This window comes from Crinia signifera, chromosome 1, assembly GCF_055691185.1.
Source record: "Crinia signifera chromosome 1, ASM5569118v1, whole genome shotgun sequence".
Taxonomy (NCBI): Eukaryota; Metazoa; Chordata; class Amphibia; order Anura; family Myobatrachidae; genus Crinia; species Crinia signifera.
In genome coordinates this window covers 409,539,111-409,564,406 of record NC_139217.1, presented here as the reverse complement: position 1 = coordinate 409,564,406, position 25,296 = coordinate 409,539,111, and the positions used below count along the sequence as shown (strand labels likewise).

At 42.3% G+C, this 25,296-nt stretch overlaps 1 protein-coding gene across 7 annotated transcripts in view; it reads left to right on the top strand.

Annotated features, from left to right (window-relative positions):
• RHOBTB3 (Rho related BTB domain containing 3) overlaps positions 1-25,296 on the top strand; it is an 82,474-nt gene that overhangs the window by 40,500 nt on the left and 16,678 nt on the right. For 3 of the 7 annotated variants that reach the window (XR_014449701.1, XR_014449689.1, XM_083151759.1), the window contains 3 exons: positions 2,054-2,401; positions 4,057-4,166; positions 12,586-12,703. Coding sequence is in view for 1 of the 7 variants with exons in the window: in XM_083151759.1 (XP_083007885.1) it covers positions 2,054-2,401; positions 4,057-4,166; positions 12,586-12,703 (576 nt within the window). In the remaining 6 variants the exon portion in view is untranslated. Of the gene's footprint in view, positions 1-2,053; positions 2,402-4,056; positions 4,167-12,585; positions 12,704-25,296 lie in introns of those variants that run through there. The other 4 variants (XR_014449713.1, XR_014449719.1, XR_014449695.1 and 1 more) reach the window with 4 other exon arrangements.

Here is a 25,296-nt window from a genome sequence, read left to right as displayed (position 1 = left end):
CTGCTGCCAAAACCAGCAGACGAACAGCAGCTGCCAGCGATGATGCGGGAGAGCACATCAGCGCTCACAACTGGTCTGTACACATAGGGCGGCTTTCAGATCAAACAACATAACAGAGCTGCTTTCAGCTCAAAGTCATCCAGTGTGCTTAGCCCTTAACTGTGATTAGGACAGTGTTTCCCAAACTGAGGTGCCCCGGGATGTTTGCAAGGGTGCCTTGTGTTGGGGGTCTGTCAACCAAAACAAATTATATACTGTATGCTTAAAGTGATCGGCAAAACCAGTGCCGGTGGCTGCCAATCATAAAATGTATGCCTACCTCCCAACTTTCTGAAGATAAGAATAGGGACACTAGAGCCCTGAAAAGGGGACGTGGCGTATGCAAATGAGGGCGCGGCTTATGCAAATTAGGCAGCGCCCTCGTTTTCGGCCGCGAATAGACGCTGTGCGCATGCGCACCACAGCGTCTATTCTGTGAGATGGGGGGGGCTCCCAACTCCCCCCCCCGCAGCGGGACACTGCCGGCCACGGGAGGGACGCGGGAACGTACCCAAAAATCGGGACGTTCTCGCGTTTAGCGGGACAGTTGGGAGTTATGTGTATGGACAATTAGAACCACAGCTATGTTCCCCACCACATAAGTGAACCTGAGGGTAACAGTTAAGCACAATTTACCATGTTTTTCATTTATCCATAAGAAACATTTTGACTAGGGGTGCCTTGATGAATAGCTGATATTCTAGGGCGCCCTGGTCAAGAAAGCTTGGAAACCGGGAACCACCATGTTTTTTTTTTGTTTTGTTTTTTACAGTAAACCAAAGGTCTTCTGCAGCAGTTAATGCGAAAAAAAAGTAAATTTACTAAAGCTTCTAAAAAAATAAAATGTTGCCCTTAGCAACCAATTAGATTCTGTCTATCGTTTCTCTATTATGTAAAATGATTGACAGATTCTGATCGGTTGCTATTGGCAACATCATCTCTTTACATTTTTTGAATCTTTGGTAAATGGACCCCTAGTAGTTTCACATCACTTGAAAAAAAAAAAAATTAAGAAAGAAACCCTCCAATGTATTTAATGATCCGGGAATAGTTAGAGAGCTATACCATTCTATTGTCTCTAGCGCCCTCTAGCTTTCATCAGCATACATTTGTTATTTGTTTTCTTTTTTGTTTTAGTTTTAATTCAGGAGTTCATCAACAACTATATATTCTAAAGTGTGGGTGTGTGTATATATGTGTGCATATGTTTGTATATGTATGAAAATACTTACGTATTGAAACGTTGCTGATTATCTCAATAAAATTCTGCATTTTGAGACTGATGAAAATACTTACGTATTAAAACGTTGCTGATTGTCTCAATTAAATTCTGCAATTTGAAATTGGTCTGGAGTGCCGCATTAATTGGAAAGAAGTCTGTATTATGGTAAAGACGAAGGCACCCGACAAGCACCTGAATTTGGAGGTTGTACCCGGCCCTGCAACAAGTATATATCTATATATATAATTAGGTACTTCCTCAACTTTGCGGCCACCGCTTATGCTATGGAACTTACATACTGTACGGAATCTTTGCGCACCACCACCCTGGGTCCACACCTCCATCTATAACCTTTAGTAAAGTTGTGGCGAGCCACCGAGCCCGAAGCGCGGGGAGCGAACAATGTAAATCCTTTCGTAACTGGTGTAGCGGTGGCCGCAAAGATGAGGAAGTACCATATATTATTATATAACAAAACTGAGAATCACTTTGGTGCTGTACTGTTTGCCCTGTAAGCAACCGATCTATCACTTCTGAGTAGGCGGTGTCCCTTTAGTGCTAGGCCAGGTGACTATTTGTTAGTCGGCTATATGCAACTTATTGGTGCCCTTACTTTATTTGCTCACAGTACAACATCTCTGTAGCATAGCTCTGAAGGTCTTTAGGTTCCTGTATTGACCAGTAATATTATTGTACTGGCACATATACAGTATTTATTCTGTAGTAAATCATGCATGCATTATATAACCATGTAATATAATGATTTATGAGATGAATTAAATATTTTGACAGAGAAGATGCCTGTTTTGAAGGATGAGCCCTCGCGTTATATTACTGATATACAAGACTTGCTGGTTCGGGGCCAGTGTGTGGATGTGATCTTCTGTACCGCTGACATGCATCCGCTCTCCAGCGCACACAGAGTGGTGCTGTGCAGCATGAGCTCCGCCTTTATGCTGCTGTTTGGTGTGATGCCTACCAGGGAGAGCTGTAACTCCAGTATACGCAGAACAGCGCGCACCCTGTTCTTTGTGTGCCCGGAACCCGCAGTAACCTCACGGAACTCTCCAGTAAGAGTCATTGTTAAAGACTCCCACTTCCATACATGTTTATCTGACATTCTCCACTTCATCTACTCAGGTACCACATGTGAACACGTCATCTGTTGTGTGTCATACATAGTGCACTAACTTTAGTCTTCTAAGGTTTATTTCATACAATGAAAATTGATGTTTGCCATTGTACAGATGAAAGGTTAAATGAATGTTCTATATACTGTATAATATGGTCAGTAGTGAGTGGGGAAACCGGGCATATATTGCTCCCTCACTCAGGAACAGAAGATGGCCTACTGTATCTTGCATGCGACCTCCATTGAATGCAGTCTGAGTATACAGTTGGAACAGAAAGTGCCTTTTAGGGTTAATTTACCTTAGTGGATATTTGCCAGATTTAAATGTTCTCCAAGCTTATCTGTATCTGTGTGGTGGTCATCAATGATGTTATTTGCCTCATCGATAACCAACTCTCCTGAAATGTCTGGAAGGGCCGTGAATTTTCTTGGCGATATGGTGCAGTTTGTGTTGTTTTGGGAGGGGGTGGGGCTAAAATGACGCAAATAGCATCATTTAGTACTACCCCCTTACCAGAGAGCCATGAATCGTGGGATTTCCTGGAATGGAGGTGGGGCTTAGTGGGGGTGGGCTCATTGTCGGTAAACTCTGCCCCCTGAAAAGGCCACAGAGAGTCTCCTCTACTGACAGCCGAAGAATACATTTAACGCCTAATTTATTCCACACTTGTTAGCTATCACCCGTCCCGATGTACTGTGGGTGGTGATGTTCTTAAGGTGACTGCCAGATGGCTGTGCCAATGTAACTTACGGATGGAACCATTACTTTATGTACGTTGTGCTACAGCGCCAGCTGGTCAGCTTGAAGCCAAAGCCTCCTTCACATGCCACAAGCATTAGATCCTACAGGCCAAATGAAATAAGATGTGAGTTTCAGAAAGATTTTGGGAAATTAGTCCCATTTTATTAAAGCGGCAATCATTTACACTGAAAACCAGTTTTGATTTTGCCGTGTAAAAGATTGCCACATTTAAAAAAAATGGGTAAACTCCCAAAATCTCTTACTTTCTGAAACTCACACCCTATTACATTTGGCCCTACATGTCAGCTGTATAACCTTTGTTACCTGCATATGGGCAGTATGAATGGTGAGTCCCTGAGCTAGCCCCATTACAAGGGGAGCTACATGTGTATTAGCCTAGGGCAGTGATAGCTAACCTTGACACCCCAGCTGTTGTTGAACTACACATCCCAGCATGCCCTGCTACAGTTTTACTATTTGGCCATGTTAAAACTGATGCAGTGCATGCTTGGATGTGTAGTTCAACAAAATCTATAGTGTCAAGGTTAGCCATCACTGGCCTAGGGCACCTGGAACCTTTAATCAGGCCCCGTGTTAGGGAATGGGAAAACTATGGCAGTAGATGCTGATGTAAGTATTTTGACAGCATCTGCAGTGCCACAAGTGTCCTATCCTTGGTCTAAACCATTTTCTAACATGCTCTGGGGGACATGTATTAAGTCTTGGAGAGAGATAAAAATGGAAAGAGAACGTACCAGTCAATCTGCTCCTAACTGCCTTGTTACAGGCTATAGTTGTAAAATGACCGGAGCTCATTGGCTGGTACTTTATGTCTCTTCACTTTATCACTCTCCATGGTTCTGTATGCTGTATATTTTGTATTTTGTAGTGGTACCAGAATTATTGTAACCTTTGCTTTAGGTGCAATGCATTGGCAGCTGCTGGAGCAACATCTAAGAGATAAGCTGGAAGATAATGACGTGGCGCATGTTTTTCACATTGTACAATGTTTACTACAGAAGCCAGGACAAGTAAGTCCTCATTGTCATTCATTCTCAGGCGGTACACTCTAGTGAGTGCACAGCCTTCAGCTTTATACTATTCTGTAGATTGAATCACTTATTCTATAAAATGAATCTCAAGGAGCCCATACACGCTCCGTTTGGCGACTCCGTTATGTACTTTTAAAGTACACATCGTATCGGATCACATGCCTTGTGCATGCACTGCGATCCGATACGATGTGCAGCTAGTACAAAAAGTATGTGCAGCACATACTACTACAGTGCACAGTATGGCATTACAATAGACCACTACCATACCCTTCAACAGATCCCAGGTAAAAACCAGTACAGGGGTGTGTGGTCATGGGAATAAAGGGTTGTGGCCATGAATAAAAGGGCCATAACTGTTGGTAAAGGGAGGGTGAGACGAGTCAGGGCAGTCTACATACTGATACAGTACAAATTACACATAGTAGCAACATGTGTCTTACAAATATAAGTATGAGTTGCATAGGAACAGTGATGAATATCGCAAAGCAAGTACAGATTCTGTATGTGGAAGTTGAATGTAGCAGAATATCATAACTTAATTAAGATTTCTGTATAAACAGGGTATCCAAGATAGGGCAGGCATGAGATGTAAGGTAATAAGGGCTCAGTTCATGAGAGTCTACAATCTAGAAAGGAGTCTAGCACACCGAGGTACCCAATCTTATGTTATGCTATATGTAGCGCCCTATTTACAAACTAAAATCAGTGCTCTGAATAGGCATATAATTGTAAGAGATGATAGCAGATAGGCATACATTGCTGAAAATATAGTAATATCTGTGAAAAAACATTTGTCTATAAGTACATATTTCCATAGGCACAGGCTAGGATTTAAAAGTTAATCTGTAGTTCATGAGAAGGTATTTTTATATATATGTATATATGTCATTTTTATTGATGGAACATAATTAATGTATGATGTATATACTTAGATAATTGCATATGTTTACACATTTTAATGTATTTCATGTATTAACACATGGCTGGCAAGAGACTGAAGGGACACTTGTGGAAACTTCCAGAGCCACCTTATGCTTCGTGACAAGGGAGTCACATGACGCCAGTCACATGACAGTCCTAGGGAAGAGTATGAAAGCATCTCATATTGACAGTTAGAAAAAACCCGCCATTACCCCGGACAGTACTGACATCCTAGGCAGAGGCGTAGCTAGGGCGGAGCCGGCGGAGCACCAGCTCCGGGCGCCGACATGTCACCTGGTGCCGGAGCTCTGCCGCCGGCTCCCCTGCCCTGCTAGCACCAGGCATCATTGTTGGCGCGGCGCCAGGCATCATTGTTGCTCTCACGAGAGCTGATACCCGGAAGCCGCGATCCGGACACTACAGGTGGAGCCGGGCGGCCGTGCATAGCAGGACATGGGACGCTGCGGCTGCAGCGCCTCCCGGCACACAGCACACGGAGCATCATGAGACGAGAAGGGAGGAGGAACTCCCTGAGAGACTGCACAGTGCAGGCGGGCAAACAACAAGGTGCCGAGCCAGTGATTTTAATCTCCTCATTGCTGACAGGGTAAGAAGCAGGTTAGCGGGACGCCGCTTCCTGCTTAAACCCTATCATATGCAGACTTGTGCAAGACATTACGGACTCAGCCCTGGGACATTACCACACACACACTTGCTAAGGGACATAAACCCCATCTGGGCTTATGGTATAAAGGGGTCCCCTGATGCCCTCATTCCCTGAGGGGCTCTTAGCAGGTGTAAGCACAAGGGCACACATGAGCAAAAACATTTATATTTGGAAGTTGTTCATAAATTTTCATCAATAAACACCCTTGCATTTACTTCATCCACCTCTCACTCATTCTTGCATATATAGAGAACCACAATCAGCTCACCCAACCATCCTGCATTTATTTCTAGTACAGCAGACCATTACAGAGGCAGCGCTTGAGCCCACCCTTCTCTTTGCACTTATGACCAACAGGGGGTCGGGACACACTAAGCAGCGCCTAAAAACACACCCACTAGGTGAGTGCAGTACATCTGCCTCCTTTAACCCCCGCCCTGCTCCCCCAATCCCCGCTGTGCCCGGCATCAAGTCAGTGGGGAAAGTTAAAACCCGGCGAATGCTTTCACTGCGCATGCGCCGGTTTGGGACGCCGGAGGCAGGGATGCGGCGCCATGATGTCACAATGTCATCAACGTTATGGTGCCGCATCCCTGCCTCCGGCATCCCAAACCGGCGTATACGAGATGTGATGACTGATGCCGAGCACAGCGGGCATCAACATCATGGCGCCGCATCCCTGGCACCAAAGTCCCTATCCAGGGGTCAAGGGGTGAGCGGCTGGAGGCTGGACATCGTGTGGAGGGTAGGATAGTGGGCTGTGGCTTCATCCTTTGCTCCCAGCTCACTATTGCAGCAGCCGGGGGTGGTGTCCTATTATTATTATTATACAGGGGAGCAGCCTGTGGTTTCCTTTTATTATACAGGGGGGGGCGCAAAAAAATGCCCTTGCTCTGGGCACCGTGGAACCTAGCTACACCACTGATCCTAGGAGCTACCTGCACTGCTGGTAAACGAGCTGTGCTGTAACTAGAGCAAAGACGGGCACTGTGAGTGAGTGACAGCCAGAGCAGGGCATCAAGGGAGCAATACCTGTCATGAGGGTGGTCTTTTCGGCATCGGCAGGAGTCAGTAATAGAGTAAAGCCATACAGGGCCGTAACTATAATTGGCAGCATGGATGCTGTAGTGGCCATAAAGTGAGGAAGGACTGATGAGGATATAGTCCACACAGCGGTGAGTGGCATCAGTGAAGCCAGCAGCCTTGTGTACAGACACTACTTGCAGCATACACAAGCCAGCCATAGCAAGTCAGAGATTGGGGGAGCAGCCAAGCTGTAGTACAATGACCAGGCAGCCAGTATAACCTGTGTGTGGTGCTATGTTAGAGCTGCTATCTATGTCATATGGTGTGATGATAATTTCTGTTGTTTTATGAATACAGAGTCTATAACTATTAACATCCTAAGTGCAGACAGCTTCTAATATCTATTGCAAACGTAAACTGACGAGGACACGTTGCATGTTTAAAAAGTGAGTTTAGTCTCAATATAAGCTCCAGAGGAACAGTTTCAGGAATAAAAGTAAAGCTTTATACATTTATACATTGACAGTCTGGCCTGAACTTACAAAACTGAGCTGAGGACATTGATACATGCTTTCATCTAAATGTTACATTTCAAGAGATTCAAGTGATTTGCTGGCCATTGCAACGTTGTATCATTTGCCTTCATAGCCTGTTGTACTTCTGCAGGACTGTGCTCAGATAAACTCATGCAGCTAACACAGTTACTTTACATTAAAGAAAAGAACTTTAATTGTTCATAATTGGACCATAGAGAAGAGTTGTACAGTATACTTCTCAGGGTGTGATTCAGCACAAGTATAGGTTGGATGTCATTGTTGCAAAGGACACGAACCTGAGATACACTTCATTAACTGGAGGTCAAAATACGTAAAAGGAGAACATAGCGGAATATAATCCTCTACTAGAATACAGAGACTTTATCCAGTAAGTGGCTATACTGGATCGTATATGGGCCCCAACTGCGCACAACATGGCGGCGCCATGATGTCACAATGTCATCAACGTTATGGTGCCGCATCCCTGCCTCCGGCATCCCAAACCGGCGTATACGAGATGTGATGACTGATGCCGAGCACAGCGGGCATCAACATCATGGCGCCGCATCCCTGGCACCAAAGTCCCTATCCAGGGGTCAAGGGGTGAGCGGCTGGAGGCTGGACATCGTGTGGAGGGTAGGATAGTGGGCTGTGGCTTCATCCTTTGCTCCCAGCTCACTATTGCAGCAGCCGGGGGTGGTGTCCTATTATTATTATTATACAGGGGAGCAGCCTGTGGTTTCCTTTTATTATACAGGGGGGGGCGCAAAAAAATGCCCTTGCTCTGGGCACCGTGGAACCTAGCTACACCACTGATCCTAGGAGCTACCTGCACTGCTGGTAAACGAGCTGTGCTGTAACTAGAGCAAAGACGGGCACTGTGAGTGAGTGACAGCCAGAGCAGGGCATCAAGGGAGCAATACCTGTCATGAGGGTGGTCTTTTCGGCATCGGCAGGAGTCAGTAATAGAGTAAAGCCATACAGGGCCGTAACTATAATTGGCAGCATGGATGCTGTAGTGGCCATAAAGTGAGGAAGGACTGATGAGGATATAGTCCACACAGCGGTGAGTGGCATCAGTGAAGCCAGCAGCCTTGTGTACAGACACTACTTGCAGCATACACAAGCCAGCCATAGCAAGTCAGAGATTGGGGGAGCAGCCAAGCTGTAGTACAATGACCAGGCAGCCAGTATAACCTGTGTGTGGTGCTATGTTAGAGCTGCTATCTATGTCATATGGTGTGATGATAATTTCTGTTGTTTTATGAATACAGAGTCTATAACTATTAACATCCTAAGTGCAGACAGCTTCTAATATCTATTGCAAACGTAAACTGACGAGGACACGTTGCATGTTTAAAAAGTGAGTTTAGTCTCAATATAAGCTCCAGAGGAACAGTTTCAGGAATAAAAGTAAAGCTTTATACATTTATACATTGACAGTCTGGCCTGAACTTACAAAACTGAGCTGAGGACATTGATACATGCTTTCATCTAAATGTTACATTTCAAGAGATTCAAGTGATTTGCTGGCCATTGCAACGTTGTATCATTTGCCTTCATAGCCTGTTGTACTTCTGCAGGACTGTGCTCAGATAAACTCATGCAGCTAACACAGTTACTTTACATTAAAGAAAAGAACTTTAATTGTTCATAATTGGACCATAGAGAAGAGTTGTACAGTATACTTCTCAGGGTGTGATTCAGCACAAGTATAGGTTGGATGTCATTGTTGCAAAGGACACGAACCTGAGATACACTTCATTAACTGGAGGTCAAAATACGTAAAAGGAGAACATAGCGGAATATAATCCTCTACTAGAATACAGAGACTTTATCCAGTAAGTGGCTATACTGGATCGTATATGGGCCCCAACTGCGCACAACTGGGATTGACATATTAGTAAAAAATATTTTTTTATTTATACCCGGATATATATATATATATATATATATATATATATATATATATATATATATATATATATATATTCAAATCTAACAAATTGGTTTTCTAAAGTTTTTTGTACTGCATGCAAGTAGTCTGTAGTACAGGTGTATATATATATATATATATATATATATATTTGTTTTTATTTCCACTTTAATATATGATAATTGTTATTATACTAATGTATACTAATATAGCCTAAGTGTTGTTAATTTATCATAAGAAATATAAAGACGTTTTTACTTTATAATTGTATTGAATAACTAATCGGTATATTATCCATTAATCTAATTAAAATTTGAATAAGAGGTTATCCCTAGCTAACCTATTTTAATTACCCATAGGGTCATTATAACAAAAGCTTGGGTGGAGGCACAAAATATTAGCTAAACAAGTGAACTGAGCGTTACATATACATGCGATCTGTAACCTGCCTGCACCCCTCTCTCACCTTTCCCTCCTACTCTGGATCAGTACAGCATTGCTTAACCCCCTCCCTGTCAACAAGCAATTCTTCTTCTTATTCATTGGTCAAAAATATGAGAGAGTAGGGTCAAGAGATTTTACCTTTCATTTGAGGGTAGCTTCTTGGTACCCTCAAATGACAGAAAGGACTGGACTTTAGGAACAGCAACAATCCTATGCGTTACTTGAAAAATTTGTCAGTGAGCCACATTCTAATGCAAAACATACTAAACAATGCATGTACAGAGTGATATATTGTACAACACCCTGAGGTCTTGTCTGTAAGCGCCCAAAATCAGACTATTGATCTGTGGCGTCCCATGTTCTTATCTCTGTAGGAAAGTTTCCGCTTAGGCTAGTGTTACAGGAATACAGATACAGCGGACAGTGTGACACCTACACAGGCAAACAGAGTGTATCAGTTCATCAAGGCTTCAAATGCATGAACAAACAAGGTGCTTGTGTGACTTTAGCCCTTAAGAGAACACATGCAAGTCCTAATTGTAATATAAAAATATATATGGCAAAATAGTACAAAACCAAGCTCCATGGAATAGGTACAAACAATTTTCAAAAACATTTTCCACTCTGTACTATAGTATATGTAGGAACGGGTGTGGTATGGGACTCCGACAGTCGGGATCCCGACAGTCATTATCCCAACGTCGGGATACCGACTGCCCAGAGTCAGACAGCATGGCGAGCGCAAAAAAGCCCCTTGCGGGCTCGCTGCGCTCGCCACACTGCTCCGGCACCCGTAGGAACATAACCGTGAGCTAGAATAAGTGACTCTGTCAGATAAAAACGCAGTAAAATCTAAACCCAACAGGAAGAGGGTTATGCCTTACACAAGAATTGCCATTCAAATATAAATGTCAATTCTTCAATAGAGCTAATAAAATAATGATACTTTACAAATTTGTGCATACGCACTAGGTGATTTTGAGGTCAAAGTAACTCACTTTTGGCATTTTGAGCTACTTTGAGCTCACAATCGCCTACTGTGTATAGGCGGGCGATGAGTGGTGAGAGCTACAGGCCGCATGAACCACTTTTCACAGTCTCCTAATATGGAACATCGGTCCGTGTGTATGCAATGAGCGATTTATCGGCCAGCAATTTATTTTTTCACATCATCGCATTATGACATTATATTATGTAATTTAAGAATTTAGGCCCTTATTCTGGTTCACTCGCAAAGGTAAATTCCTTCTCAAATGGACAAAACCATGTGCACTGCAGGTGGGGCAGATGTAAAATGTGCAGAGAGAAATAGGTGGGGTTTTCCTTCAAAGTGAGATCTATATTGCAGTGTAAAAATAAAGCAGTCAGTATTTTCCCTGCACTGAAACAATATAAATCACCCAAATCTAATTCTCTCTGCACATGTTACATCTGCCCCCCTCTGCATTGCACATGGGGCCTTATTCTGTTTGAGTCGGATGGCTCCGAATGCGGACAAACAGCCGATGGTTGGTGTTTGCGCATGTGCAGAGGCGTATCTGCGCATGTGCGAAAGCCGCACACATACAAATACTGTGTGAATTCTGTACAGAAAACGATCGGTCGGAACAATCTGAACAGGGGGTGGAGAGGGGTGTGAAGGGCTGTTTGGGCTCATTACCATATGCGTATGCCCCGCGTTTCATGGGCGTTCCCATGTAAACACTGGGCATATGTATGGTAATCTGGCCGTGACGCACGTGTGGGGGGCAGACATATGACATAGCCGGATGCCAGCTGCCCGCCCATATCCCTGCTTTTGCACGGAGAAATGCCCGAGTGGTCTGGAGCACTCAGTGCTGCCTGACCATTCCGTCCAGCATTCGATGGTCGGCGACCATCAGAGGATGGGGGAGGTTCCCACAGATGGAGGAGGTGTTCACATGAAAAATCCACTCGTGGTCCGTTCGGTCGGCGTCTTACCGCATTCGGACGGTGTGAGTGATCCGTATGGAAGGCGGGGCTAAGAATGCTCGGTTCCTGTCCGAAAATACGCATCCGACCAAATCAACTAGAATGGGGCCATGGTTTTGTCCATTTGAGAAGGTATTTGCCTTTGCAGGGCCTTAGTACTAAGTGACATACTTTGTAATTGGCCATCTACCCGGAAGTGGGGCATCACTGAGTGATTTACTGGCAAAACCCGTGGGGGCCTTTATCCGCCACACAGTCCGACCAGCAATACGTTGATTAAAACTCCCTTTATCAGGACAACGACTTTACATGTCCTGGCTTTCTACCATTGGGAGGAATTGGACACCTCGGTCTCCAGCTGATGTGGACGGTAATTTACATTTCCTTTACCATTGACTACGCCATGGGTCCTCAAACTGCGGCCCTCCAGATGTTGTGAAACTACAAATCCCAGCATGCCTTGCCACAGTTTTAACACTCCCTTTTAGCAAAACTGTGGCAAGGCATGCTGGGATTTGTAGTTTCACAACATCTGGAGGGCCGCAGTTTGAGGACCCATGGACTACGCTATGGTCCCCTGAGGCATTCCATGAACGAACAGTCAAGACACCCCGATGTGTGAGGCACTTTGCATCTCCACTGATTTATCAACAATAAACTTCTTTTTAAATGGTCATATTTTGATTCAATAAATAGTTTTTTATGTTCAATCAGTCCAATCTTTAAATGTATTTATTTATTTGAGCGCTGCAACTCCCCCTTTTTTCTTCTTTGTTTTCTGTATCAGGTGTGACTAACCTGAAACTGCAGCAGCCAGTGCACCACCTCACGTCACAGCGCTACCTTTTTCCCCTCTTGTAGGGGAACAGCCTTCTTTTATTTTGTGCAATGTAACTTCTTTCTTCTCTGTAGGTTCAGAATTCAGCAGACGTGCCTTATTCACATGCTAAGAAGCCGGTGCAGTTATGCGACACTCTTGGACTATTTTTTAACACTCCATTGTTGGCGGATGTAATCTTCCAAGTGCAAGGTATGATATGTAATACTGTGTAGCCTTTATGAGATTCATTGTATACCTTAGATTAGTTCTGGTATGTATTGCTGTGTAGCCTGTGGATGAGTCATTACATACTTGGATGACCACTTACCGTTCATTCAGAGAGCAAAACAACTGTGCAAATGTAGTGACATTACCAAGGATCACATACATACAATCGGATATGGGTGTAATCTTACCACCCGGGATTGCATTGTGATATGTGATCCTATCGGCGGGATGTATGTCCGCGCACATGCAGGGTCGAGACCCCCAAAAGGAGCCCGTCTCTGCGATGTGCTCAGCTGGGTGTGGGGGGGATTGTGAGATGGCAGTAGCCGCGGGACCCGATATCTGAAATGCCTCACATTCTGGATATTGGTAAATCGGACAGCATCGCATCCCCCCAGTGAAACCTATGGGGTATACGGCTGCCGGCAGCAATGGAGATGACCAATTGGCCTTGCTCCATATCTTTGTCCCTATGTATAGTGTGACAAGGAAGCACATATTTACCAGTCCCGCACTTTAAAATAGAACCTCTCTATTGGCTATAGTTATAATTTCCCTGGGATGTTGATCCACCATACGCAGTATCCAAATAGAGAATCCTCCCTCTGTTACCAGAGGTGCACTCCGTATGCTGAAGAGGGAGAAGTATGCAGCCACAGATGGTTAGTGATAAGACCGCTCTTATAGATGTATATTTAGTGGTATTTCAGTAGATATGAGGTGACCCGGCCAGACAGCTACAATACAGCTACAAAACGCGTTTCTCCGCCTTCAGTAGAAACATCCAGTGGTCCCTACCGTAGCCCACACCCCAGGCTATCACTTAGGCAGCTATTCCAATCAAGGGCAATGGCCCTATGCCCTGGAAACACTTTTATTAGGAAGACTCAGGTGCTGCTTAATCAGCCCAACTGTGATCACATCAGTTTTTCTTGTTGCTGCTCTAAAACCTGGACTGGATCTTCCACATTACTTTCATGTGAAAAGATGCCATTCCTGCCACACTCCTCCCCCTTGGCTTCAACCACCCTGGTGAAGCTAACACATTTTTAGGTGAGCTCTCTGCCTCACCCACCTCTGGGTTTCATCTGCCCAGGTATACAGCCCACCACCACTTTCCAAAGGTTGACCACCTCGCCCTCTTCCTCTAGCTTCACCATAGGGTTTCTTGGAGGATCGAGAACTACAAACTTCCTGCAAAGGGCATCCGCATTGAGGTGCGGTTTCCCTGGACGATGCTGCACCTCAAACTTACTGTAAGGCCAAAAACCAACAGGTCACAGGAGCATTCACCTTTTTGTGTGTGTGCATCCTTTGCAAGAAAATTCTTAGAAAAAAAAGGGGGGGGGTACGTATCTAAGAGCGCTGTCTTTAGCTGCTGCTCTAGAGGGAATTGTGGGAACCCTCTGAAAAAGCAAAAATGGACAAGAAAAGGGTTTTGAGCAGCGCTGGGTTTCACTGAGAGAATCACAACTGTAAAATTGAACAATTTATTGTATACACATATACATACATGATATGGAAAAATAAAACAATGTGGAATGATAAATAAAAAATGAAAAATAAAAAATATATAATGAAAATGATTAAAAAGGGTCAAGGTTGCAACCAATTAGGAAATTGAGAATTTCTCCGCAATATATCTGGTCTCCGAGAAGGCCTTTAGGATCTCCAATAGTTTAGTGGCGGAGATAGTTCATCACATGGATGTGGAATATGAACGATTATAGCAGTGGATTAGGGGGTATGGATGGTAAAAGAGTTTCAGAATATTACCCAGCTTGGTGAGTCGTTTACCCTGGTGAATCAATAAGCAGTCTGTCTGGAATGGTCCACAGTAGGCGAATGGCACTTCGCTTGGCAAAAGGTGGAGACGGCAGGGTCCTGTAGTGTGGATGGAATGCTGGTCCGGAGTTCAGATGAAGAAATGGCTCAACGCGTTTCGGCACCAAACTGGTACCTTCCTCAGGAGCGGTGTATCCTTACAACCTTGACCCTTTTTAATCATTTTCATTATATATTTTTTATTTTTCATTCCACATTGTTTTATTTTTCCATATCATGTATGTATATGTAGTACACAATATCTCTAGAGTTTGCGCTAAGCAGAGTCGGTCGCTTTATAACACTTGATCTCCTACTAGAGAGATCCACAACCAATAGCCAAACCAATAGTGTTATGTAGCGCCCTATACAATTGATCAAGATATTTCCAGTCTTTCCTTTATAATACAATTACCATCAACATTTTTCAATATAAAACATTTATTAAAACATTTAAAACAAAATGCAAGTGCAAGTTTTGAGACAAATTTTCTAATACAGACGTATTCTTTAGATTTACAGATCGTGATGATTTTCAAAGGTTACCCAACGCGTTTCGTCTCTTTATGAGACTTCATCAGGGGTGAACAATTTAATATCAGATCTACAAAGTAGAATATAATTTTAAAATTTCATAGGAAAGACAAATATAAGCATATTTACAACTATAATTCAAAGCGAATTTATAGAAGGAGGGAGGAGAACAGAAGAGGACAATAAGTGCATATATACACATATCATTTAGCAAACCATGTTGATTTACATATTGGAATAAGGTGAGGAAACAAGAAAGACTCTGCATCCAAAATTGGTATTACATGTTCATATCACCACCCATTTTTAAGTGATTATATAGGGTAACTAGAGTAGGATGTTACTATACCTTAATAGGTCTTTTATCGAAACAAAAGTCTTGCTATTTTGCAGTAGTACAAGGTCCGTTTAAAGGCTCAAGTTTTTAACTAAAAATAAATATAAATATAGACATATAATAACATAAGGGTATATATATAGGTGTACGTGTAGCTTATATATAGGTGTAAGTGATTATATAGGGTAACTAGAGTAGGATGTTACTGTACCTTAATAGGTCTTTTATCGGAACAAAAGTCTTGCTATTTTGCAGTAGTACAAGGTCCGTTTAAAGGCTCAAGTTTTTAACTAAAAATATAAATATGGACATATAATAGCATAAGGGTATATATATAGGTGTATATGTAGCTCCAAAATAAATGATTGATAGTTACCTCTAATGGGTAGAGGAGTAGACTCCTGGATCTTTCTATTATATTAAAGACCTTTAAGCAATGGGCGGTTGCCCGTACTTGCAGCTCGAAGAATTATAGTTTATTCATAATTTTAGGTACCTATTGGTGTATAATTGAAAACATAGATAACTTTTAGTGACTCCCACAATATAGGTTATTATTAAACTATTAACTGTGGTCTTTAATACCTACCATTAATGTATCTTTACTGTTCTTAAATCTTAATTTGAATATAGTTTATAGGGTATGATCTTTGAAAAGTGGTCCCCTTATATAATAATCGGGAGTAGACTGAAATAAATAATCATAATAATAATTAATTATTATTAATTAGGGAAAATAATATATATTAATTTTATATAGAGTGACTAACATACCTCCAATTTCCAATAAGCTCCTCAAGGATCACAGGAGTGAGAATGTGGTCCCAAAAAAACCTACCCAATAATACAAATACTGTTTAGTATTTCCTTTTAAAGTTTTAAATAGGAAGAATTAAGTGAATAATGGTGTATTACCTTTCTGGCTCCTAGAGATGTGCGCTCTCCTGTGTCCAAACACCAAGTGAACTATTAGCTGCCCTAGCTGGGATATTTATAGGGAGTGAGTGGTGACATCACTTCCTGTTGGAGATGTTTTACTTATTAATAATTTTAAGTGTTTTTAAAGTGTTTTTTATGGCTAAAGTGCTAATTTTATAGCTCATTTATATTTTTACGTGTTAGTGGTAAGATGAAATATATTTTTTTAAATTTTTTTAGATTTTTTAGAAAAAATTATTTATGTGTAAATAAAAATAAAAAATTAATTAATTATAAAGCTTGATTTCATGTTCTTCCTAATTCGGAGTGTATTACAGGTTATCGTCTCAAAATCGGGATTAAAATCCCTTAAGGTGTACCTAAAACAACTTAATTATATGGTTTGCGTTCCACCTGTCCGACGGTGGAACGCACAGCCATTAGCGTGATCAATCTTATTTGATTTCACATCTATTTATTAGTTTAGTGGGTGATCTACCTTTTTTAAGGTAGAACACCTAGCGATATATCTGGTGGTGCCCGTGCTCTAAGTTTTATTTGGTAGGAATAGTGTACGGAGCGGTAATCCCCGTGCGTTCCATCCTACAGCGGGTGGAACGCACCGCCATTTTGAAAGTGATAATGGTATTAGGAGTACCCCGCATTAATAGCGGTGTGTACGGTAGTCATCCTTATGCGTTCCACCCTATAATGGGTGGAGCGCACAGCCATTTTAATGCGGAAGTGAGTCTTAAAGAGGTTCTTTTTCTGATACTTAAAGAACTTTTGTAGCGCGTTCTATTATCTAATGAGTGAAGCGCAGTTCTATTTTTAAAGAGTACTATAATCAGTTTGTATCAGAATGTAACAATTTGGATATTTAGTACAATTATACGTTACAGGTTAGCTTGATCCTTTCTATAGGTAATTAATTCTATTTAGAACGGGGGACTAATTATTTATATTAGGTAATGGATATATTCTCAAATTAATTATTTTATTTTATTTTATTATATTGTATTGGGAGCAAGGGTGTGGAACGCATAAGGATGACTACCGTACACACCGCTATTAATGCGGGGTACTCCTAATACCATTATCACTTTCAAAATGGCGGTGCGTTCCACCCGCTGTAGGATGGAACGCACGGGGATTACCGCTCCGTACACTATTCCTACCAAATAAAACTTAGAGCACGGGCACCACCAGATATATCGCTAGGTGTTCTACCTTAAAAAAGGTAGATCACCCACTAAACTAATAAATAGATGTGAAATCAAATAAGATTGATCACGCTAATGGCTGTGCGTTCCACCGTCGGACAGGTGGAACGCAAACCATATAATTAAGTTGTTTTAGGTACACCTTAAGGGATTTTAATCCCGATTTTGAGACGATAACCTGTAATACACTCCGAATTAGGAAGAACATGAAATCAAGCTTTATAATTAATTAATTTTTTATTTTTATTTACACATAAATAATTTTTTCTAAAAAATCTAAAAAAATTTAAAAAAATATATTTCATCTTACCACTAACACGTAAAAATATAAATGAGCTATAAAATTAGCACTTTAGCCATAAAAAACACTTTAAAAACACTTAAAATTATTAATAAGTAAAACATCTCCAACAGGAAGTGATGTCACCACTCACTCCCTATAAATATCCCAGCTAGGGCAGCTAATAGTTCACTTGGTGTTTGGACACAGGAGAGCGCACATCTCTAGGAGCCAGAAAGGTAATACACCATTATTCACTTAATTCTTCCTATTTAAAACTTTAAAAGGAAATACTAAACAGTATTTGTATTATTGGGTAGGTTTTTTTGGGACCACATTCTCACTCCTGTGATCCTTGAGGAGCTTATTGGAAATTGGAGGTATGTTAGTCACTCTATATAAAATTAATATATATTATTTTCCCTAATTAATAATAATTAATTATTATTATGATTATTTATTTCAGTCTACTCCCGATTATTATATAAGGGGACCACTTTTCAAAGATCATACCCTATAAACTATATTCAAATTAAGATTTAAGAACAGTAAAGATACATTAATGGTAGGTATTAAAGACCACAGTTAATAGTTTAATAATAACCTATATTGTGGGAGTCACTAAAAGTTATCTATGTTTTCAATTATACACCAATAGGTACCTAAAATTATGAATAAACTATAATTCTTCGAGCTGCAAGTACGGGCAACCGCCCATTGCTTAAAGGTTTTTAATATAATAGAAAGATCCAGGAGTCTACTCCTCTACCCATTAGAGGTAACTATCAATCATTTATTTTGGAGCTACATGTACACCTATATATATACCCTTATGCTATTATATGTCCATATTTATATTTTTAGTTAAAAACTTGAGCCTTTAAACGGACCTTGTACTACTGCAAAATAGCAAGACTTTTGTTCCGATAAAAGACCTATTAAGGTACAGTAACATCCTACTCTAGTTACCCTATATAATCACTTACACCTATATATAAGCTACACGTACACCTATATATATACCCTTATGTTATTATATGTCTATATTTATATTTATTTTTTGTTAAAAACTTGAGCCTTTAAACGGACCTTGTACTACTGCAAAATAGCAAGACTTTTGTTTCGATAAAAGACCTATTAAGGTATAGTAACATCCTACTCTAGTTACCCTATATAATCACTTAAAAATGGGTGGTGATATGAACATGTAATACCAATTTTGGATGCAGAGTCTTTCTTGTTTCCTCACCTTATTCCAATATGTAAATCAACATGGTTTGCTAAATGATATGTGTATATATGCACTTATTGTCCTCTTCTGTTCTCCTCCCTCCTTCTATAAATTCGCTTTGAATTATAGTTGTAAATATGCTTATATTTGTCTTTCCTATGAAATTTTAAAATTATATTCTACTTTGTAGATCTGATATTAAATTGTTCACCCCTGATGAAGTCTCATAAAGAGACGAAACGCGTTGGGTAACCTTTGAAAATCATCACGATCTGTAAATCTAAAGAATACGTCTGTATTAGAAAATTTGTCTCAAAACTTGCACTTGCATTTTGTTTTAAATGTTTTAATAAATGTTTTATATTGAAAAATGTTGATGGTAATTGTATTATAAAGGAAAGACTGGAAATATCTTGATCAATTGTATAGGGCGCTACATAACACTATTGGTTTGGATGTATGTATATGTGTATACAATAAATTGTTCAATTTTACAGTTGTGATTTTCTCAGTGAAACCCAGCGCTGCTCAAAACCCTTTTCTTGTCCTTTGCAAGGGAGCATGCTGTGTGAATAATAAAAACTCTAGTCCCAGGACTAAACTGCCCAGTTATTTGCCAAGCACTCCTGCTCTACAGTTGAATACTTGCGCTCTCTGGGCAGTAATTTTTCAGCTAAGGTAGAATATTGGCTTCTCCTTTCTATCTACCTCCTGGGAAAGGACTGTCCCTAATCTTGTCCCAGAGGCATCCATCTGGAACACAAACTGTTTTTTTTTTTTTTTAAATCGGGAGCTTGCAAGACAGGCTCTGTACATAAAGCTCATCTTAAATCTTGCCAAGCAGTTTCCGCTGTTTAACAAGGGTTTGTACTGCACTGCATCTAGGGGGGCGATGGGAGAAGGGAGGGATGAGCAGTAATGGCGGGAGAGTAGTAGGGACGGGTGGAGAGGTGGATAAGGGTGGGTCTGGTTAGAAGAGGGTGCTTGAGTGCTGCTGATTCTAGGGTTGTCCTTACCCTTGAAATTAGATACAATTCAGTGTGAATAGCGCACTTAGGGGGAAATTTAATAGGATGAGAGATTCAGAAAGTGAGAGATTTGGTAAGTTTTTTTGGTACTCTTTACTTAGAAGGGCGCCCATCTCGGCCATCTCGGGCATTGAATGCACTAAAAAATCAGGTGCGATGCGACAGACGAGATGCCTGAGATTTCCCATAGGGAACAATGTTAAATGTCTCAATTGACCCGATTTTCCTGTTCAATGCCTCAATTGACCCAATTTTTCCATAGGAAACAATGTTAAATGGGCCACAGAGGCCAAATAGGCACCCTGAAGTGAATAATGGCCACCCGAATTGTTAACGCCACCCCACGATCAACGTCAACCCGAAGCGTGGCGAGCGGCGGCGGTACGCGTCCTACGACCTTTTCATACCCCCACTATCCACGTTGGCGTGGAGTTGAGAATAGAAAGTGTGGCGAGCGCAGCAAGCCACCGAGCCCGAAGCGTGGCGAGCGCAGCGAGCCCCGCGAGGGGACGCGGATACCTTCACAGGTATCCGCGTCCCCTCGCGGGCTTCACAGCTGTCCGCGTACCCTCGCGGGGCTCGCTGCGCTCGCCACGCTTCGGGCTCGGTGGCTCGCTGCGCTCGCCACACTTTCTATTCTCAACTCCACGCCGACGTGGATAGTGGGGATATGAAAAGGTCGTAGGACGCGTACCGCCGCCCCTCGCGGGCTCGCTGCGCTCGCCACGCATCGGGTTGACGTTGATCGTGGGGTGGCGTTAACAATTCGGGTGGCCATTATACACTTCAGGGTGCCTATTTGGCCTCTGTGGCCCATTTAACATTATTTCCTATGGAAAAATCGGGTCAATTGAGGCATTGAACAGGAAAATTGGGTCAATTGAGACATTTAACATTGTTCCCTATGGGAAATCTCGAGCATCTCGTCGGTTGATCGCACCCGATTTTTTAGTGCATTCAATGCCCGAGATGCCCGAGATTTTTTACTAACGATGCCCACGATCAAAATCGTGGGCGCCCTTCTAAGTAAAGAGTACCGTTTTTTTTAAAGCAGCAATCATTTACACTGCAAAACCAGTTTGATTTGGAAGTGTAAATGATTGCCGCTTTAAAAAAACTGGAGATTTCTTACCAAATCTCTCAATTTCTGAATCTCTCATCCTATTAAATTTCACCCTTAAGGTCAAACTGTATAGTAGTGATCAATACTTGTGTGAGATTTGACAAATTGGGAGGAGAGAGATTGAATAAAATTAATGGATGTTTATTTTCTAGACTGATAATACTGGTGGCAATATTAATTAGATCCAGTTACTTTACTGGATCTTTATCTCAACAGGAGGGTCAACACAGTGTTACTCTGGGGGGACATCCATGAGGTCTAAGGTGATCTTTTAGGAATACCCTTTTCCCATAGGTTCCTAATCTGGAAACTATGGTCCCTTCCAGGTAATTGCAGTTGACTTGCTCCAATAAATGTGGTGTCAAGTCAATATAAAGTCAAACTGTCTGATACTCTCAGTTGGGTTATTCTTGAAAGGTAAAGCTGGCCATACTGTACATCTCCAGATTTGGGGTCACATGGAGCAAATAACTTACCGGTGATGTTTTCTGCACTTATCCACCCAGTGCTTAGAGTGCTCTAAGTTGCATATTTTTTTGTTTATGGTGTAGTGGCATTTTTTTCCAGGTACCTGGGAATGAAGGCGGGGTCCTTCTAAAGTTTGTTGGTGGTACAGCGAACCGCTGACGGCAAGAATCAAGCTGGGGTCGCAATGAGGGTTATTGTCTGGTGTTAGAGCTCGTTGGTGGTATAGTGGACTGTGGCTGGGGAGAGCTGGCTGTCAGTGCAGGTCTTGGCTGGCAAGTCTGCACACCGCAGGCTGTTGCAGTCAGCGCTGGTTCCGGCACACTGCAATGCTACCTTCCAGGTTTAGCGTGCAGTCGCGGGTGGGACACTTCTGGCTTCATTATTGTTAGTGCATCAGGCAGGAGTACTGCAATGTTTCAGGTGTTGGTATATAAATGCAGGACAGGCTTTATTAAAAGAAGGGTGGGAACAAAAACCTTGGGCCTTATTCTGATCGGTGCGGCCCGATCAGAATATGCGGCCGCAACCGTGCAGGCGAATCCCCGCCTTCCATACGGATCGCCACCTGCCGTCCGTACGCGGATATGTGGCGATCCGCATGAAATTGGACGGGGATACGCCTCCTCCGTCTTGGGAGCAGCCCCTGCATTCGATGGTCGCCGAACATCGAATGCAGGGCCGCACGCTCCACCAGGTCCCGCAACACAAGACCACATGGACACTTGTCCGTGTGAAATCATGTATGGGGGCGGGCAGCTGACATCCGGCGATGTCAGATGCCCGCCCCGTACCCACGCGTCACGGCCTCATTACCATGCATACGCCCCGCGTTTGCATGGGAACGCCCATGAAACGCGGGGCGTATGCATAGGGTAATGAGGCTAAGTAGCCCCTCACGCCCCTCTACGCCCCCTGTGCGGCGTATAAAGAATCCGTGCAGCGAAATCGCCTGCACATGCGCAGAGTGACCTCTGCACATGCGCAGACGATCAACATCGGCGGTCCGTCCACATGCGGGAATATCCGCACCGATCAGAATAAGGCCCCTTGTCAGGACCCTAATATCATTCAGTTTGTGTCCCAATTGTACAGCCATCTAAGGCAGATTGCACCACTCCAGTCAACAGGTCCTTTAACCGTGAGAAAAGGTTATAATGCTTGTGTCCACTACAGAACGTAAGATGTATGCTCAATGATGAGGCCCTTATGAGATCATAGAGGCGCTGAGACTGGCCAATTACAAGCTTTGACAGGAGGGTAGAAGGAGGATGTACAAATTTACCATATAAACCTGTTAAAACCTTGGAAGGGAAGTGCCAGTCAGCCCTCTTTAGTAGCAAAAAAGATTCCAGAGTGCCAGGTACATTCTGTCCAGGAGTAAGGGCCTTATTCTAGTTCACTCTCTCTGCCAAAATCCTTCTTAGATGGACAAAACCATGTGCACTGCAGGGGGGAAGATGTTACTTGTGCAGAGAGAATTAGATTTAGGTGGGGTTTTACTTCAAAGTGAGATCTATATTGCAGTGTAAAAATAAAGAAGCCAGTATTTACCCTGCACAGAAACAAAATAACTCACCCAAATCTAATTCTCTCTGCACAAGTAACATCTGCCCCCCTGCAGTGCACATGGTTTTGTCCATCTAAGAAGGATTTTGTCAGAAAGAGTGAACTAGAATAAGGCCCTAAGTCACATTTAGTCCTGGACAGAAATAGGAAGTGGTGTATTTGGTGACACCGAGCTTAGATGTGTTTTCTGTCATTCTGGGAAAGACACAAATCATCCAAGATAATGGGGTTTATTCTAGTTCATTCTTTCTGACAAAATCCTTCTTAGATGGACAAAACCATGTGCACTGCAGGGGGGCAGATGTAACATGTGCAGAGAGAATTAGATTTGGGTGAGTTATTTTGTTTCTGTGCAGGGAAAATACTGACTGCATGATTTTACACTTCAATATAGATCTCACTTTGAAGAAAAACCCCACCCAAATCTAATTCTCTCTGCACAAGTTACATCTGCCCCACCCGCAGTGCACATGGTTTTGTCCATCTAAGAAGGATTTTGTCAGAAAGGACTAGAATAACCCCCAATGTTGTGACTCAACTTGGGGTGGTCATTAAACAAAGGCTGTATAGCAAGCAAGAGGTGGAAGAGATGCTACGCCTAGGGTTCATAGAGGAATCAACCAGCTAGTGGAATAATCCCACTGTTTTAGTACCTAAGCCTTCGGGTGCTTTAAGAGTCTGCAATGACTTCTGTAAATTAAATCAAGTTTCTCGCTTTGATTCTTACCCTATGCCCCGGGTTGATGAGTTGGTAGAAAATTGCCAAGAGTCAGTATCTTACCACTGTTGATTTGACAAAAGGATATTGGCAGATTCCTTTGACAGCAGCTACTAAGGCAAAAACAGCCTTCTCTACCCCAGAGGGCTTATATCAGTATAAAGCGTTGCTATTTGTTTTACATGGTGCCCCAGCAACCTTCCAGAGAGCTATGAAAAAGTTGGTGCAACCCCACAGGGAATATGCAGCTGCAGATTTAGACAACATTGTCATCTTTAGCTCTGACTGGGCGTCATACCTATCTTATATATCTTATTAAAGTCTCTGCAGGCACACTGGTTTAGTAAGGGGGAGGGGTGTGACAGGGACAGCATCTGTTCTCATGAAAGTAATGTTGAAGATCCAACCAAATTTTAGAGCTGCAGTAGCAAGAAAAACTCATGTGATCAAAGTTGGGCTGATTAAGCGGCACCTGTGGCTTCCTAATAAAAAATGTTTCCAGGGCAGAGGGTCATTGTTCCTGATGGTGGAATAGCTGCCCAGGTGATAGGCCGGGGTGTGGGCCTACAGGAAAATTGTGAGGAGTTTTAACTTTGCTCTGACACATGTATGCTGCAACGCTGTAACCATGCTTGCCTATACTGTTTACCTGGTATGCTGTTAACCTGCTACAAAATAAAGATCAAGACTTCATTCTATCCTGTGTATGTGATTCCTTGTCACAGTATGTATTTTGTCTTATAAATGAAGATGTGTCTGTCAAACAAACTTTCATGAGTGGACCTCTACCTCCTTCTAGCAGAACCGCGGGTTCTAATTCACTGAATTTTTTTTTTCCCATTAAAGTTTTTATTAAAGGTAATGTGCTACGAATTACATATATATAGGAGTCAAACATGTATGAACATTGACACGCATTTTGAATTAACGGAACATGTGGATGGAAGGCCTGCGTAGATATATGCTGGTAGACAAACATCATATTTAATATAATTCACTTTTCATTCGCAATGAACAGAACTAAATCAGCGAATAAAGACAAACCTATTAAATCGCTTAAGGAAAGTGGGAAGAAAAAGATAGAGGGTTAAAAGGGAAAGGGGGAAGGGGGGGGGGGGGGCTATTACCCGGGCATATGTTAGAACGATGAAATCAAACCTGACAGCTTGTATTTATGTTTTAGTAAGACTTGAATAAGAAGGGGAGTCTTTAAAAAGGAGCCATGGCGTCCACATAGCAGTAAACACTTTAAAGTTAGAGGGACCCGATAAAGTCAAATCGTCCATGGTCATTTAAAACTCTAATCTTGCGAACCATTCAGCTAT